General features: G+C 36.9%; 1 protein-coding gene across 1 annotated transcript in view; it reads left to right on the plus strand.

Annotated features, from left to right (window-relative positions):
• The window catches only part of CNTN5 (contactin 5), a 267712-nt gene that overhangs the window by 217070 nt on the left and 35845 nt on the right, over window positions 1–14797 (plus strand). Inside the window, exon 14 of the mRNA XM_062514906.1 lies at window positions 4942–5062. Within this exon, the coding sequence (XP_062370890.1) occupies window positions 4942–5062 (121 nt within the window). The remainder of the gene's footprint in view (window positions 1–4941; window positions 5063–14797) is intronic.

Raw genomic sequence — 14797 nt, forward strand, 5'->3', positions numbered from 1 at the left:
TTCTGTAGTCTGAGCATACGTGATAAATTATGTAATAATCAACCCAAGTGTAATTCTTTCATGGAAGAGGTAGGAAGAAGGGAACAAAAGACTGCCTAGATATAAAGAAAGTGCTCTAGGGTGCAACCGTGAGCTCCATTTCAAATGCAGGCAGATTAGAAATTGTTCTTGTGCAAAGTCTGCAGAAGAAAAGGTTGGATACACTGAATGGACCACCTTGGTTTAGAGATAAAAACTCAGCAAATGAATGGACAGATTAACAGAGAGGTTTCCTAGCAACTGGCTCAGGACAGTGAATTCACTCTCACCAGAAGAATAAGTTTCATTCTCTTCATCTGAGGGAAGAAACATATGTAAAAGTTTATTGCAAAGAAACTCACAACTGTTAAGATCTGGCTATTAAAGCTAGAGAGTTTGGTCTTTGCCCAAATTAAGGTGTAAACAAGACCACGTGTCAAAGTCATTAGTATGGCTTTTTATTTAACAGTAAATGTGAGGGAGAGAGGGGGAGAGAGAAAGAAATAGGAAAAGAGGGTGGGGGCAGGGAGAGAAAGAGAATGACAGAGAGACATAAAATATGTCACCACTGCATGGATTCTCTTGATTCTCTTCTTCTGGTCATCTCAAGGGTGAGGGTCCCAGTCTAGGCAAAGTGATTGTCACTGTCTTGAGCCATGAGGGGTGAGAGAAATATTAAATCCACTGGGTTTATATTTACTTAGGCTTGGGTGGGCATGCCCAAGAACCTCCCCTGGGGCAGGGAATTTTACACTGGATGATGTAATCCAGTGGATCATGGGACAGTTCAGGAGCCTGGTGGTTTATAATGCATTCTGAGATTAAGACAACACAGCTGCCTCTTATATCAGTGAAACTGAGTCAATTGTGGAGCACCAGAAGGGGTGAATTCCTTTGAGCTGTGTGTGAATGTCCTGCTACTTCACTGGAAGGGAATTTCCACAGCTAGCCGCTGCTGTAAGGACTTTGGCATGATAAAAAGTAGGACCCCAATTTGCAGGATCTACCTCTTATCAGCCTCTTCCCCAATCTTATCCAACACCCAGTTGTAGCCTTTGGTGATGGCGTGCATAGTTTCTTCACCCGGGCGGTTAAGTGATTGATTATTTGAGTAATTAACTAGTATCAGTCCAGGCTCCCACAACAACCTCTTAAGATTTATGAGATGGAAAGAGTCAAAAAATCTGCATGCAAGTTCCTCTCAGTAGGGATTTGAGATGGCTGAAGAAGTATTAATTCCCCAACAGTAAATTCTATGCAAATTGTCTTTTTTGCTTGTTTCTTTTGTTTTTGTTTCTGCAAACCCTCCCAACATCAGGACAATGAGTGCAAAAGACAAATGTAATGATGTCATCACTACTGAGCAAAGTATGCAAATTATATGCTCCTTTGAGCCTTTTTGAATTTGGGGAATTATTTCCACATCAAAAGCAAATGCTAATGCATAGGTGCCACAAAATTTTGAAAAAAAAAAACCAATAGTTTCAAACAATACCTTGTAACATACATGTAAATACATGTAAAACTCATTAGATACGTTGCAGACATTACTATGACCCCAGACAACATGCCAGACTGAAGCACAGAGAGCCATAGCTTGACACACCATACAGCATTGGAGCTGCCCAGAATTAGATGAATGGGATGCTTGGGAGCATAACATGAATGGTAAAATAATTTGTAGTACTGGAGAGAAACCTTAGTCATGATAGATAGCATTCTGAGTTCTATTATTATTATTTCTCTGCTGCTTAATGAAGATCAGCAGTGTGCAGCAGGTCTGTAGCTGATGCTGGCCTTGAAGGTTATTCGTAGCTTTCCCGAAAATCAGTAAAAGTTGGTTGTTGAACCTATCCATTTTGTTTTAAGTTTTAGCTTCAGTAAAATGCAATCTATGTTTCACACAGTAGAAGTTTATACTGAGACTAAGGTGCTGATACTTGGTTAAATGATGCTCAAAACACCAAGGAACATGGTTTTTTCAATAAAATTCTGCTTTGAAACAACACATTTCCTGCAAAATATTCCCTGTCAGGAAGGAGCATAAAATCAGTGAAATAAAAGGCAGCTTTGAAAAACATTCATTTAATAGCATCAAAATTTAGACCTAGACAAAGAAATTTAAATGCAAATAACTTCATCTTTGAATACAACTGAGACCACAAAGTTGTTGACACCAGGCTGTCCTAAATTATGTTAGCCCAGGTGAGAGAGACCTTCCTACACTCTTTGCATGCATATCACCCAGTTTTTCTCTTCCTCCAAGGGGAAGTGAATGTCTCTTCTTTGCTGAAGCATCACATCTTTTTCCACTGACACAAGTCTAGACGCACAAGGAAGTTTCTGACCTTAGATACCTTTCTTAATGGAGTCTCTACTGCCTGCCCACCTAGCAGCTTTTTTTAAACTGGATTGTAATTGTTCAAGTTTAAGTATAAATAACAATAACAAGATGAAGAAATTTTATTAAGAATTAGAAAGACAGCACATCAGTTTAACCTCCCCCAGACTTTTTTGTGGCCTAGAGACTTTCATTACAGGATAAACTAATCAACAGATAATTTGTCTTCCAAGACTTGGAAGAGTGTGTAAAATTAATGAAGATCACTTTATAAATGTCATTGAACAGCAGTCATAAGTATTTTTTTTCAGAGTCCCTCATCAAACATATCTCCTACTTATCTAAATGGAAGCTAAAATGTGCCCTTATTTTCTTGACTATTATCAAGAATCCAGTGTCTGAGCATATACCTATCTGTATTAAACACAGTGTGTTTAATCCACTCACACATCCTCAGGAATGCTGGCTGCACATCTTGTTATGTTGTAATAAAAGTGTTTCATAGACATCTATTGTACTGCACTGCTCTCAACTTACAGCAATGGTTCTTTCAATTGTTGCTTCTCTGCCCAGTTAAACAGGTGTGCAAATGAAATAGATCTATTTTTCCTGATAAGAATATTAAGATTTACATTCATGAACCCTCTAAAAGTTAGAGTGACAGCCAAGATTTTTAACAGCTTCTGGGCAATGAAATCAGACAGTTGCTGTCCATTACACTGTTCCTCACACTTGACAACAAAACACACATTAGATGTAAATTACCCTCAAGAGAGGGCAAATGGGAACTGATTCTGGTCTTATCCTTTTAATAACTAAGTCTTTGTACCAAATCACTAATGATCTTGAGCAACCTGTTTCAATAGCTAGAAAATGCTATTGTTACACAACTTAAAAAAATTTTTAACCTGAATTTGACTCCTGGTAGGAGTGCGTGCTCTTCTTTTTCATTTCAAGCTATGGGGTACTGAGATATTCTTTTCCACTGCTGTGATGTCTCATATGCCAGTGCCAGAATATAAGAATTGCATTATGGCCTGACTGGTCTCAATATCTTCCCTTCAGCAACATCATTATCTAGGCCACTTCAGAAGGCAAAACACTCCCACAGTAATCATGCTCTTAGATCTACAGGGTTATTAAGCTATAGATCATGCCCATATTCACTTTGGCCTCAGAGGCAGCCTTGATGTCTCCACCTCTCTTTTCCTTCTTTGCATTTGAATATCCTTTGGTAAAAATTTTGTCTTGATGCTGCATGGAATATTATGACGAGTAAGTTCAAAAATGTAAATGAAGAGAAGATTGGCTGAAGAAGTGTGCCAAGATGTGTTGCAAAGGAACTCTTCTGCCTAAAAAAGAGAAACCTAAATTATAGAAGATTGGATCTTGAAATGAATCCTATTTCATCTTGTCATTAATGACCTTGGCATAAAAGAAAGAAGTATGCAAATGAAGATTTTATGCTACAAAACTGGACATCTTACCAATACAGCAGACAATGAAAATAACCGATGGGAACAGACAAGAAATGCAATCTTATGAAGAACAAGGTCATGCACATTTGAATGACTGGTTATAAAGTGGGAGCTCATAACATGCTAATGATTAAGGATAAAGATCTGAGTGTGTCTACATGAGCATAGAATAAGTATGTGCCAAAAGCTAGCAAATATGAATCTTGGTGAATTCAGTCACAGATTTCCAACACAGCTAGAGAAGTATCAACACTTACACCACTAGTAAGATTTTATTTTGAATGCAGGGTACAATTCTATTCACCCAGAATCAGAATCACTCAGATTAGAGCCACCGCATGGGATAGAAATATATAGTTCAAGGAAAGACTGTCAGTGTTTGCTTGGTTAGCAAAATAGACCAAATCTGAGAAGTGCATATACTCAATTAATGTTTCTTAAAGTGAACTTTGGGGAATTGTAATGAATGTTGGCTAGAATCCTAAAAAATAAAAATTAGAACTGGTTGTCTCTTTATACTCTCCATATATATCTTGCACTTTTCAGATTTAAAAACATATGGATTTCATCAGGAAGGATGAGAATCGGATCATATTTTCTCAGTCATATTTAGCATTAACTTCCTCTATTTTAATAAAAATCAATCAATATTATTTTTCCAAGTTATCTTAATTTTAGCACAGTAGCAAGACATATTCCAAACGTCACTGCATTGCAGTAGCAAGGGAGAGGAAGAAAGTTCTTAATTTCTAAGAGGACTTTTTTTTAATACCATGGATAGCATCCAAAATACTTCTGTTCATCTCCTTAATGAATTACTTTGTGCTAGTTGGAATAACTCTCTTTAAACATGCAAGTATGCGCAATGTGCTTTAAGCAAAGTCAAAGTTATTAAAAACCTGCAATTCTCTTCTTTAATCCCTACTAATAATTGTATAAATGCACTGCTCTGATAATCCTCACAGAGGGTATTAGGACACATACATTTTGTAACATGAAAGCTGCATTCCAGAGTTGCTCAAACTACACCACAAAAACACGTTTGTGAACTACCTTGAACACAGATTTACTGCTTTCTAAACTGGCACTTCATCCCTGTTTCAGCAAGCGTCTTCTGCAGATTTAATGATCAGGAACATCCTCTTGATGCACGCTGGGAGATACGGTTGCAGGGTCCAGACGGCAGCGGACACCGTGTCAGATGAGACAGAGCTGCTTGTTAGGGGTGAGTATGCGTGTGGTTCCCTCCTGCAAACACAATCACCACACACCGTTGTACCAGGGACTTTTAAATAAGTGAGCTTCAGGGACATCTCTGCCATGCAGGGGTAAATCCTCAGATTTTATGTTGTTGAAGCCATTTGTGATTAACCTGCTCTTTGAAAACATTTTCACCATTACTTGCAGACACTGCAAAGAGAAACAAAAGACAGTGGGTTAATAGACAGTTTTAAGAGAGGTAACAGCACAAAAAGGTATACCAGATTAGCTAAATTGCAGACCATTATCCTTCCCAGACCTCTGTAAGGTAGGTATAATGAGTTCTTTGATATTTTACGTGATGCTTTGCATTTCATCTTATGGTCAAGCCATTCTTTCAGCTTTAGCAGCTTAGGAACATTCATTCATTTCCTGAGAAGGGTGCCCATGCAGCCTTTTGTAAAATTCTAAGTATGAGCAATGAAACAGGAGCCTTATAATATGAGAAGAATCGGGGGTTTTTCACACACAAAATTGTTACCACCAATTGTTTACTGCATCTTTATGCCAAATCCTATAATCTGTTAAATTGTTTCACCTGTCATTGAACATTCCTGATTATGCGCAGGAACACAGAGTCCTTTTCCTGAAGGATCACAGATCATACCAAGGATTACAGTAGAGCAGGGCACCAGTACCATCGGTACCTTCCATTAAGCAGAGTTTTTCTGCACTCTGCACTACTTGTGTATTTGTGTGTGTGCATACACACACGTGTGTTCAGTGCCTGAGGGGATCTGAGGATCTGCAGTTCACTTACTAGTATAATGACTGGTGGGTCCTGCAACACAAGAGACAGATCCCTGCTAGGTAGTATAGCTGGGTACCCTTACTGTGGATGATACATTTCTGAAATAATAAATCATGTTAGATCTTTTATTAACACTTGAAAAAATAAATGTAAAAAAAATAAATCAAAATAATTTTGGTATTATGACCTTTCAAAAATATTTATTTTGCCACATTCCATAATGTCTTTAGACTTGATGTGTTCCTATCCACCACTTTTAGGGTAAATACATGTTTTAAATTATAAAGAATGTTTCTGGCTGACTGTAGGGCTCTTAACATTTTCATAAAAGTAATAGTTAAATATTTCCATAAAGGCACTTTGAGGACTCAGATTTCTATGAGCTATGGTACAACTAGGATGGTTGTATTCAGCTGACTCACCATGTAATACCATTTTAGCTACCTTATGAAATTTGATTCATCCTTCTGGGTTATGCAAGGCCTTTTGTGTTACCTTTGTCTGTCTCAGAGAGGACCTGGAGGCTCTATGGATAGGCAAGGCAATCTCAGCTTTAAATTGAAATTTTGTGACAAAAAGGTCTTATTTATTATCTAGGATAGACTGATTACAAAATTAGTTTTTAAGAATACTGGTTATATAAATTAGTTCATTGAATTTCATGTTGAAATGAAATTCTTCTCTGAGGAAGAGGTCTGAGGTTAAATTTCCAAAGAGGCATTGTAAGAAGTACCAGGATGAATTTATGTGTCTCATCAGCATGTCACCATGCTGCTGAAGGAAAAGCTATAACTGCTTTGTGGCAGAATTTGAATTCAAATATACTTTGCTTACAAGTTTTCTCCATTTCTTGTTTCTACAGTTGGATAATTTTAAGATAGAGAAAGAAATTTTGTATTGCAGAAAGTGTTTAAAGTACCTTCAGTGTAAAATTGCAAAATACTATAGATGACAAGTGCAAACATCAAAAATATTTCTGAGAATCTAATTTATCTCTCCTTTTACAGGAACTTCATTTTCATTTCAGTGTCTCTAATTTCTTTTCTCCTCTATATCAGCCCGTAGAGTGCACTTAGTGGTGTGCAATTTGACACCGCTGATCCCAAACTTCAGATTTTCATGCTTCTTTATGTTTAGCTTCCGGTGATACAGGACATTGCTAAGGAGAAGATACAGAAGAAACAGATGTTTCAGTAAATATTTCAGTTCAATCTGAAGAATTCCACCTGACAAAGGAAGTCATCTCCTATGAAGAAAACTCATGCAGTAAAGTTTGTAATCCAAAGCCATATTATTCTTTATTTCCAGTACAGTTTATAGTTTAAATAATTACATTTTATGCATACTACAAAGCATGTTTTTCTTTCAAATGTTACAGCCCATAAACAGACTGAGATAGCAGAAGCTTTGATATGAACTCTTATATATATTGATTTCAGCAAACCTACATCACAGCCTTGCTCTGATCTTACTTTCTCTCCTTTTTCCTCTGCAGAAAATGCGAGTGATAATACTGATCATACCAGCATATAACTCCATTTCAATCATTATTTTTATTGTAGGGTTCATATGTTATTTTAAGAAATCATTATATTTTTTCTTGAAAAATTGTTCCTATTACAATATTTCTACATGATATAAATTGGAAATAGAGAATAAATTAAACTAAAATAATCTTATTCCCCCTCCCTTAGATATTAATGAATATCAGAATTACTGCCACTAGCAAACTGATCACATTTAAACTGAAGTAGGCATTCAACTGGTTCACTATTTTCAAGTCAAAGGACTTTTTGTCAGAACTTAATTACAAGACACTTAGAACAGTACTATACCTCACTGCAGCCTCCTCAGATGGAGGAAGCAGAAACAAACTTCGCAGATTTCTGTTGCTCAAAATTAGCATCCTGATCTTTAACAGAGAGACATTCACCACTGTATTTTCAAGTGTCAGTATCATTTATTGTGGGGAAAACATAGAGTATCCTTAAACAATATTTATATATTTTGAAACCATTTCTACTACTTATTCTAGCAGAAGTTCCCTTGAATATATGCCAGGGAATGTTACTATTTTTGCCCTTGATCTTCTTTGCTCTGCATTTTAGAGTGACAGTTAAATTCCAAAAACATTACCAATGAAAGACAACACAAAGAACAGAGAATGTACAGTGTCAAGTAAATCTTAATTTCTTTGAGTCTAATTACATTAAGAAGGTAATTAATGGTGCAAGATTCCTGGATTTACTAAATACATACCTGTGTGTGTATGTGTTTGTGTGTGTGTGTGTGTAAAACAAAGGATATAGACAGCAGCAAGTTTCTATTCTGCAACTTTCTATAATGTGTTATACATTTTTAAACTTAAAATTTAAATTTTCAAATTTACTACCTCACAGGTCTTGAATTTAGGTAATTTGCAGTGAAAAATATATCTTTTTTTTTTCGATAATGATTGTGACCTAGAAAATCTCTTTCAGGAATATTTCAAAAGTACATATAACAACATATTCTGTGCCAGGTTTCAACAAAATCAGGATTCAAGTCCCATCAGCAGTAACTATGCAATAAAAATCCCCTCCAAATACTTCTCTAAGTGCTTTGAAAATGTAATTAAATTATGTATATTAAAGTAAAAAAAAAAACTTTTTAGTGGTTCCTAGCAGTTATTTATTTAATGCTGCAAGTAATGTGGGTTTCCTTACGAAGAGATGTTCTACCAGTGGCTGGACCTGCCAGGCAGTATATTAGCTTTCCAAATTAAATGTCTTGCATTTTATTCTTGGAGTGGGTTGTGAGTGAGAAGTATTTTGGCAATCTCATACTGGTCAACAGTGGCCTTCAAGGGTGGGCTGTCATGACACAAGTGGCATCATCTGTTTATATTCAGGTAAACTACTAACTTGCAGAAGTATTTCCTCTCCAAAATACAGCTCTATGAAATTCTCTTCAATTCATCATGACAGGTTGTTTTACTATTAGGTGCCTAAAAAAAAAGTCATGATCTATCATTCATCCAAGATCCACCATCCCCTCTAGATTTACACATTGATTCTGTAGAGGTCCCCAGAGAGTCCTTTACACTCTGAATATGGGGAAGATGAGAGAAGATTCAGATCAAAGAGGCAGAAGAGGCAATGTCAATAACTTTCAACTTAGTTCAGCAGCTGCAGTGCTCATTTATGAGGTAGAATAACTCTTTTAACTGTCTCAGACCACGACTCAAAATCACATTTCCTTTGTGAAAGCCACCTGCAGGTGGCTGTTAGGTGGGATCAAGATGTGTCCAAGCCTCTTTCTAAGCCAGAGGAGCCAGGAGCACAGAAATCAAGTGACAAACAAATGAGCAACTGGATGTGTAGGGCACAATTTAGGGCATCTCCAGTAAACCAAATATTTTCTTGCAGTGAATTTACTCCCACTCTAGAAATGAACTGATGTTCCCTCAGGTGAACCTCTGTCAATGGCTTAAGCCAATACACTGAACTGTGTATTGGAAAGGGAAAAGCTAAATAGCTTTATAACAGCTAAATAACAGGCATATCACCCTCTGAACCTGGTTGCCCTCCAGTGGGGCAATGATGGAGATAGTGGTAAATTTTCTGCAATATGTTCTGGAAGATGGTCATCAGAGCCCATAACAGCAGAAGATGTATAGGCTGGTACAACCCAAGGACATCTAGAAGAGAAAACAGTTTTTCATGGAAACTGGTAACTATTCTGGGCACCAGGCCTGCACCAATGTGGTACCTCAAGTGCCAATCCCATAACAGAAATTGTACGTGTCTGATGATCAAAGAAATAGTTTTAATGGAGTGAATGAATACAACAAAAATCGCCATTATGGACTTATATTCCTGACACCCAACTCATTACCTCATTTAATTTCATTTCATTTATGTCTTCTGTGTTTTGCTCACCCAAGGAAATGCAGAATACCTGTTTGCCATGCAAATAAGAATGTTTGCAGAAGAATATAGATATTCACTACACAGTCAACAAATGTTTTCCTCAGCACATGCAATCAAGAGCCATTTAAGAAGTAGAAGTGATTTATGACTTATGAATGTCAATACTGTCCTTAACATCAGTCCAAAATAGTTTTCCCATAGTGTATGCATTTTCTGGCCACCAGCCTTTATTATTCCACCCAGATCTTCAACTTGCAGTGAGTGTTAAGTAGAAGCGGAGAAGAAGAGGAGAATGCTACAGCTTGGCTGGTTTTCCACCTAACATTGGCACACCAGTAGTTGAGTTGTCTCTGTGTTGATTTTGCACAAGGAAGTGATTACCTAAGCAGAAGGCTCTAAAACAGGATAAATATGTATATCATGTTCTGACACTAATGATATGATCACAAACATGGGTACCAAACACCCAAGTACCAGCCAGGAGACCTGCCTCTCACAGATGTCTCAGGTGATCTTTTAGCCAGCAATGTGTCAGCTTTTCTCGAGACAATGCCTGCTTGGTGAATTAATTTGTGTTTTAAAGCATGACTTCCAAAACGGACTTACTACATTCTTATTTTCCATTATGCTCATGAAATCTGAAGCAATCTGTGCTATCATGTTTTCACTACAAAAGATAACTAAGTGATCCCATGCTTCAACTATGTTTTGCAGTAAAGAGGATTAGAACAAGAAATAATTTTATAATCAAGAGGTGGACAACGTGAAAGGGCTGACCCTTACTACCGTGCATGGGTCCAGTTAGCTACAGTATTTTGTTTACAGTTTGTGTTCATTTAACCCATCAGTACAAAATCTATTATACAGTGACTGGGAGGTTCTGAAGAACATCAGCAGAAGTCATAGATAAGAGCAAAAGGCTACTCTTATATTTACTTTAGCAAGAAGTATCTCTTTTCTCTTAAAACACAGTTTCTAATGAACTCATTTGAAGCACTGCTTTGTCATAGGCTGCAAGAAAAAAAAAAAGCTTGAGTAGAAAAATGTCCTACCAAAGGACACTTATTGTACATTCCTTGCTCTTTCTTCTTCAAGTTTGGAGAAAAGCATAATTCAGCAAAGAAAAATAGGGAATGTTGGGAACACCACACAAGAATCTAACTTGCTTTCATAGAAGTCATCATGAGGCTTCCTAGAGTGAATTACAGGTGGAGATCCCTTTTATATACACTGAGATTAGTAGTAGTCCTGGTTCAGCAGCAGCTTCCAAAAATAACAGAGTTTCTTGGAGATTAGAGGTTCAGTGCAAAACCTGCTGTAATACTTATATGGAAAGGGACAGTGCTTCAAACATTTAGAAGAGAGTGATTGTTGCCATATAAATCTCCATATTGGTAGAGATGATAGTGACACCACAGACACCAGAGTAGTTATTCTTCACAGTTATCAATTTCATGCATGACATTCCTCTTTAGAAGCATCATGACTGAGTTAGAACTACAATGTTGTAAAGCAAAAAGGTTGTTTTACATCTATGAAATCTTTAGTGCCTAATCAATGCTACCAAGTTTCCAGGATTTTAATGCTTATTGAATAAATGAAAACTTTTTATCATAACAAATTAGTGGTTTCAGTAACATTAAGTTCTCAAGTTAATTCCATCAACTTTTACTTGCAAATTAGTCTTGCAAAGCTGTTTACAATTCATTATAACCAAAAGAGTAAGTTCATATTGGTTTCAAACTACTCAGATAGATGCTGGATGCTGCATTATGCACTGCCAGTCTATGGAGCAGCAAATCTCCAGACTTTCTTTCTTTAAAATTTCTCCACCTACTTGCAAAGGAGCAAAGACTATCAGTCCCAAAATTACTTACCCAATGTTTGAATTTCTGGAGTATAAACAGTGTAAACAAGGGTAGTGCGTGTTGACACTGCAAGGCAACTGAGCCTCGGAGAGTGTAGCTAAGATGGCCATTAGGTCTCTGCCTGGAAACTACAGCAATGCAGCAACCAGGCAAGTTTCCTCAATTTTTTTGTATTTGAGGTGCTAACTAATGATATGTGCCATTTTATAAAGCAGAAAAACTTCAAATAAATAAAATGCATATAAATTATTTATTCATGTTTCCTTTTATTTAGTGATGGTCATATAAAAGATTGTTTCAGCATATCTAATTCCCTTAATAATTTCTATATATTTTAGATAGATAGATGATAGATAGATAGATAGATAGATAGATAGATAGATAGATAGATAGATGCAGAGACAGAGATAGAGATGATAGAGATAGATGGGATAAAGATACTGATAGATATATGGATATCACTCTCTACAACTGCTTGAAAGTAGGTTGTAGTGAGGCAGGAGTCCATCCCTTCTCTCATGTAACATGCATCAGGATGACAGCTTGGACTCAAGTTGCACCTGGAGAGCTTTAGATTAGATATTAGGGGAAAAAATTCTTCCCTGGAAGGGTAGTATTGGAATATGTTGCCGAGAAATTGGTGGAATCACCAATTGTGTAAGTGTTCAAAAAGTGTATGGTTGAGGAATTGGTGATGAGCACAATGAGGCTAAGTTAATGATTGGACACATTATCTTAGAGGCCTTTCCCAACCTTAATGATTCTATGATTTCATAATTCTATAAAAGTAGTTTATAAAATAATCTTATATTACATATCTAGTATAAAATACACTTTAGGAGAAATTATGTATTGGTGTCCATTATATTGCCAATAGACCTGTGCTCTTTATGTATAAATACAGTTAAATTTGTTTACTGTACTGTCTCATTCATCTACACTTAAGTATTTTAGTAGATTTTAGTAATTGTTTACTTATTGTTTACTTTTGCTAGCCTTTTCACTCCTACTGCTCAAATTGTGTTTTCTATTGTTATGGATGTCAACAGACACTGTAGTTTTCTAAAAGTAAAAAGACTACACCCAGTCCTCTTAATTCTGTGCATCAATGCTGTATATACCCTTGGAAACTTATGAGCATAAACAGAGTTAATTAAAATCCTTTGACCAGTACTGACATTATTAAAAAATTAGAAAATAAAAAAAACAACCATGGCAGGAAGCTTCTTTAAAATTGGGATGAAAATCAGCTTCCTCCTACAATATAAAACACGTATTTTAAGACTGTGCCCTGAGAGCACAAAATGCATTGTGCATGCCTACTGTAAGTTGTATGAGCTTTGAGATCAAACATCCACCTGCAAGCTATGAGATGTTGAAATGAAGCAGACCACAATCCAGTAGTGTGAAGGGATGAAAGTCTTTGTGACTACAACCTGTGGTTTGAGTACACATTTTGTGGTCTTAAAAAAAAAAATAAAAAGGTTAAAGCTATTCATCTTACAGACTGGCAAAACTAGCAATATAAGCAGCAAATCCACTCTTATCCTTTATTTTTTTGAGAAGTAATGTTTCCTCTGAACTCCAGTGACCTGGAGCTAATATAGCACAGGAACTGCTGGTTAGGATGACCACCCTGCTCCTTTCTGTTGTGATATTGCCAATAAAACTTAAAGACAAGTACTTGGGCTTAAAGGCCTTCAAACACATTATTAAATGGAACGTAAACAAGGTCAGCAGATTCTTGCTGGTCCTTGAAATTACATTTGAGCTGTAGCAATGGCCAGGAAGACACCCTGAGCACAGACTCCATTATTCAGACTTGCAAAATATGTCCATAATACAGAACTGTTCCCTGAGCCCTGTGGGTACATCTGAGTTCCAACTCACACATTTACATTCCCAGTCCCCATCCCTGAGGATGGACATGGCAAACTGCCTGCAAGAATTTGCCCCTGTCCACTGCAATCCATTAAGTGTGTCAAAGCATTGGTTGGAAGTCATAATTTCACAGGGCTTGTAGAATTATGATAGAGTGTGTCTGCCAACATAAGGGCAGGTAGGATCAGGGCTAGATTTCAGATGTGTACTTTGGCCCTCTTTCTACGTATCACCTGACACATTTATAACATTGGAAGATAGTATATTACTGTAGATGGAGAATCAGCCATTTAGCCCACAGACTTCACCAAAATATTTCCAGCAACATGATCTCATAATAGGATATTTTTTCTTCTTTTTTTTAAATAACTTTAACTATATGAAAGGGAAATATATTAATATCTTTTAAAAGCTTTTTTTTTCCAAGATTTTAAAAATAATCCTTTGTCCTAAGAAGTTTTTTACAAGCATTAGCTTATAGGTATGAACTTACTTCAGTTGAAAAAAGTCTAGAAAAAAATACTAAATTAGAGATCAGATGTGATGATCTTTATTAACTCAGTCCCTGAAAGAGGCACATATAGTGCTGGGAGTGCTGGTGCCCAGAGTAGGACTGCAGAGAGTGAAGGAAACAGCATGGACCAAAGTCAGGACAGCTGGCAAGGGATGCCCAACAACACTAAAGGTAGTCAGCAGGCCATGCCAAAGAAAGTGACACTTCCAAAATAGAGTCTCTTACTCTATTTGGGACCTGCTAGCAATGTGATCAACATGATCAATTCCTAGGCTACTAGTGCTTTTACACCTTAGATGAAATTCAAGTTCCCTGCACTGTCTATAAATTTGTGTCAACAACTGCCACTACACAACAAACCAGCTCAGAGGTTCTGGACTGCTTGTAGTCTGGAATCTGAGCTCACATAAATCAGCAGCTCTCAAGGTTTCCTCATCCAACTTCATTATCTTTAGGTCTCACAAGGCAGAAAAGTCATCAGGGCAAAGAGGCACAACATGACATAGATACCATTAAAGGACTTCTCAGGCAGGAAACCAGGGATTTATCTTGACCCTCATCCCTGAAATGAGTTGAGTTGAAATGAGTTGAGACTATTCAAGCTGAAATAGTCAATCAATGTCTTCTCCTTCTTACATTCCAACTCTAAGCCTAACCTTCCTGTCTATCCTGACACTGTCTGGGTTATTACCTCTCCATTTGCCCACAGCCTTACAGAAACCCCACATGGAGTGACTGGCATTATGGAGGTATCCACTAAAACCTGTGTCTCTAG

This window comes from Cinclus cinclus, chromosome 2 (assembly GCF_963662255.1).
Source record: "Cinclus cinclus chromosome 2, bCinCin1.1, whole genome shotgun sequence".
NCBI classification, from domain to species: domain Eukaryota; kingdom Metazoa; phylum Chordata; class Aves; order Passeriformes; family Cinclidae; genus Cinclus; species Cinclus cinclus.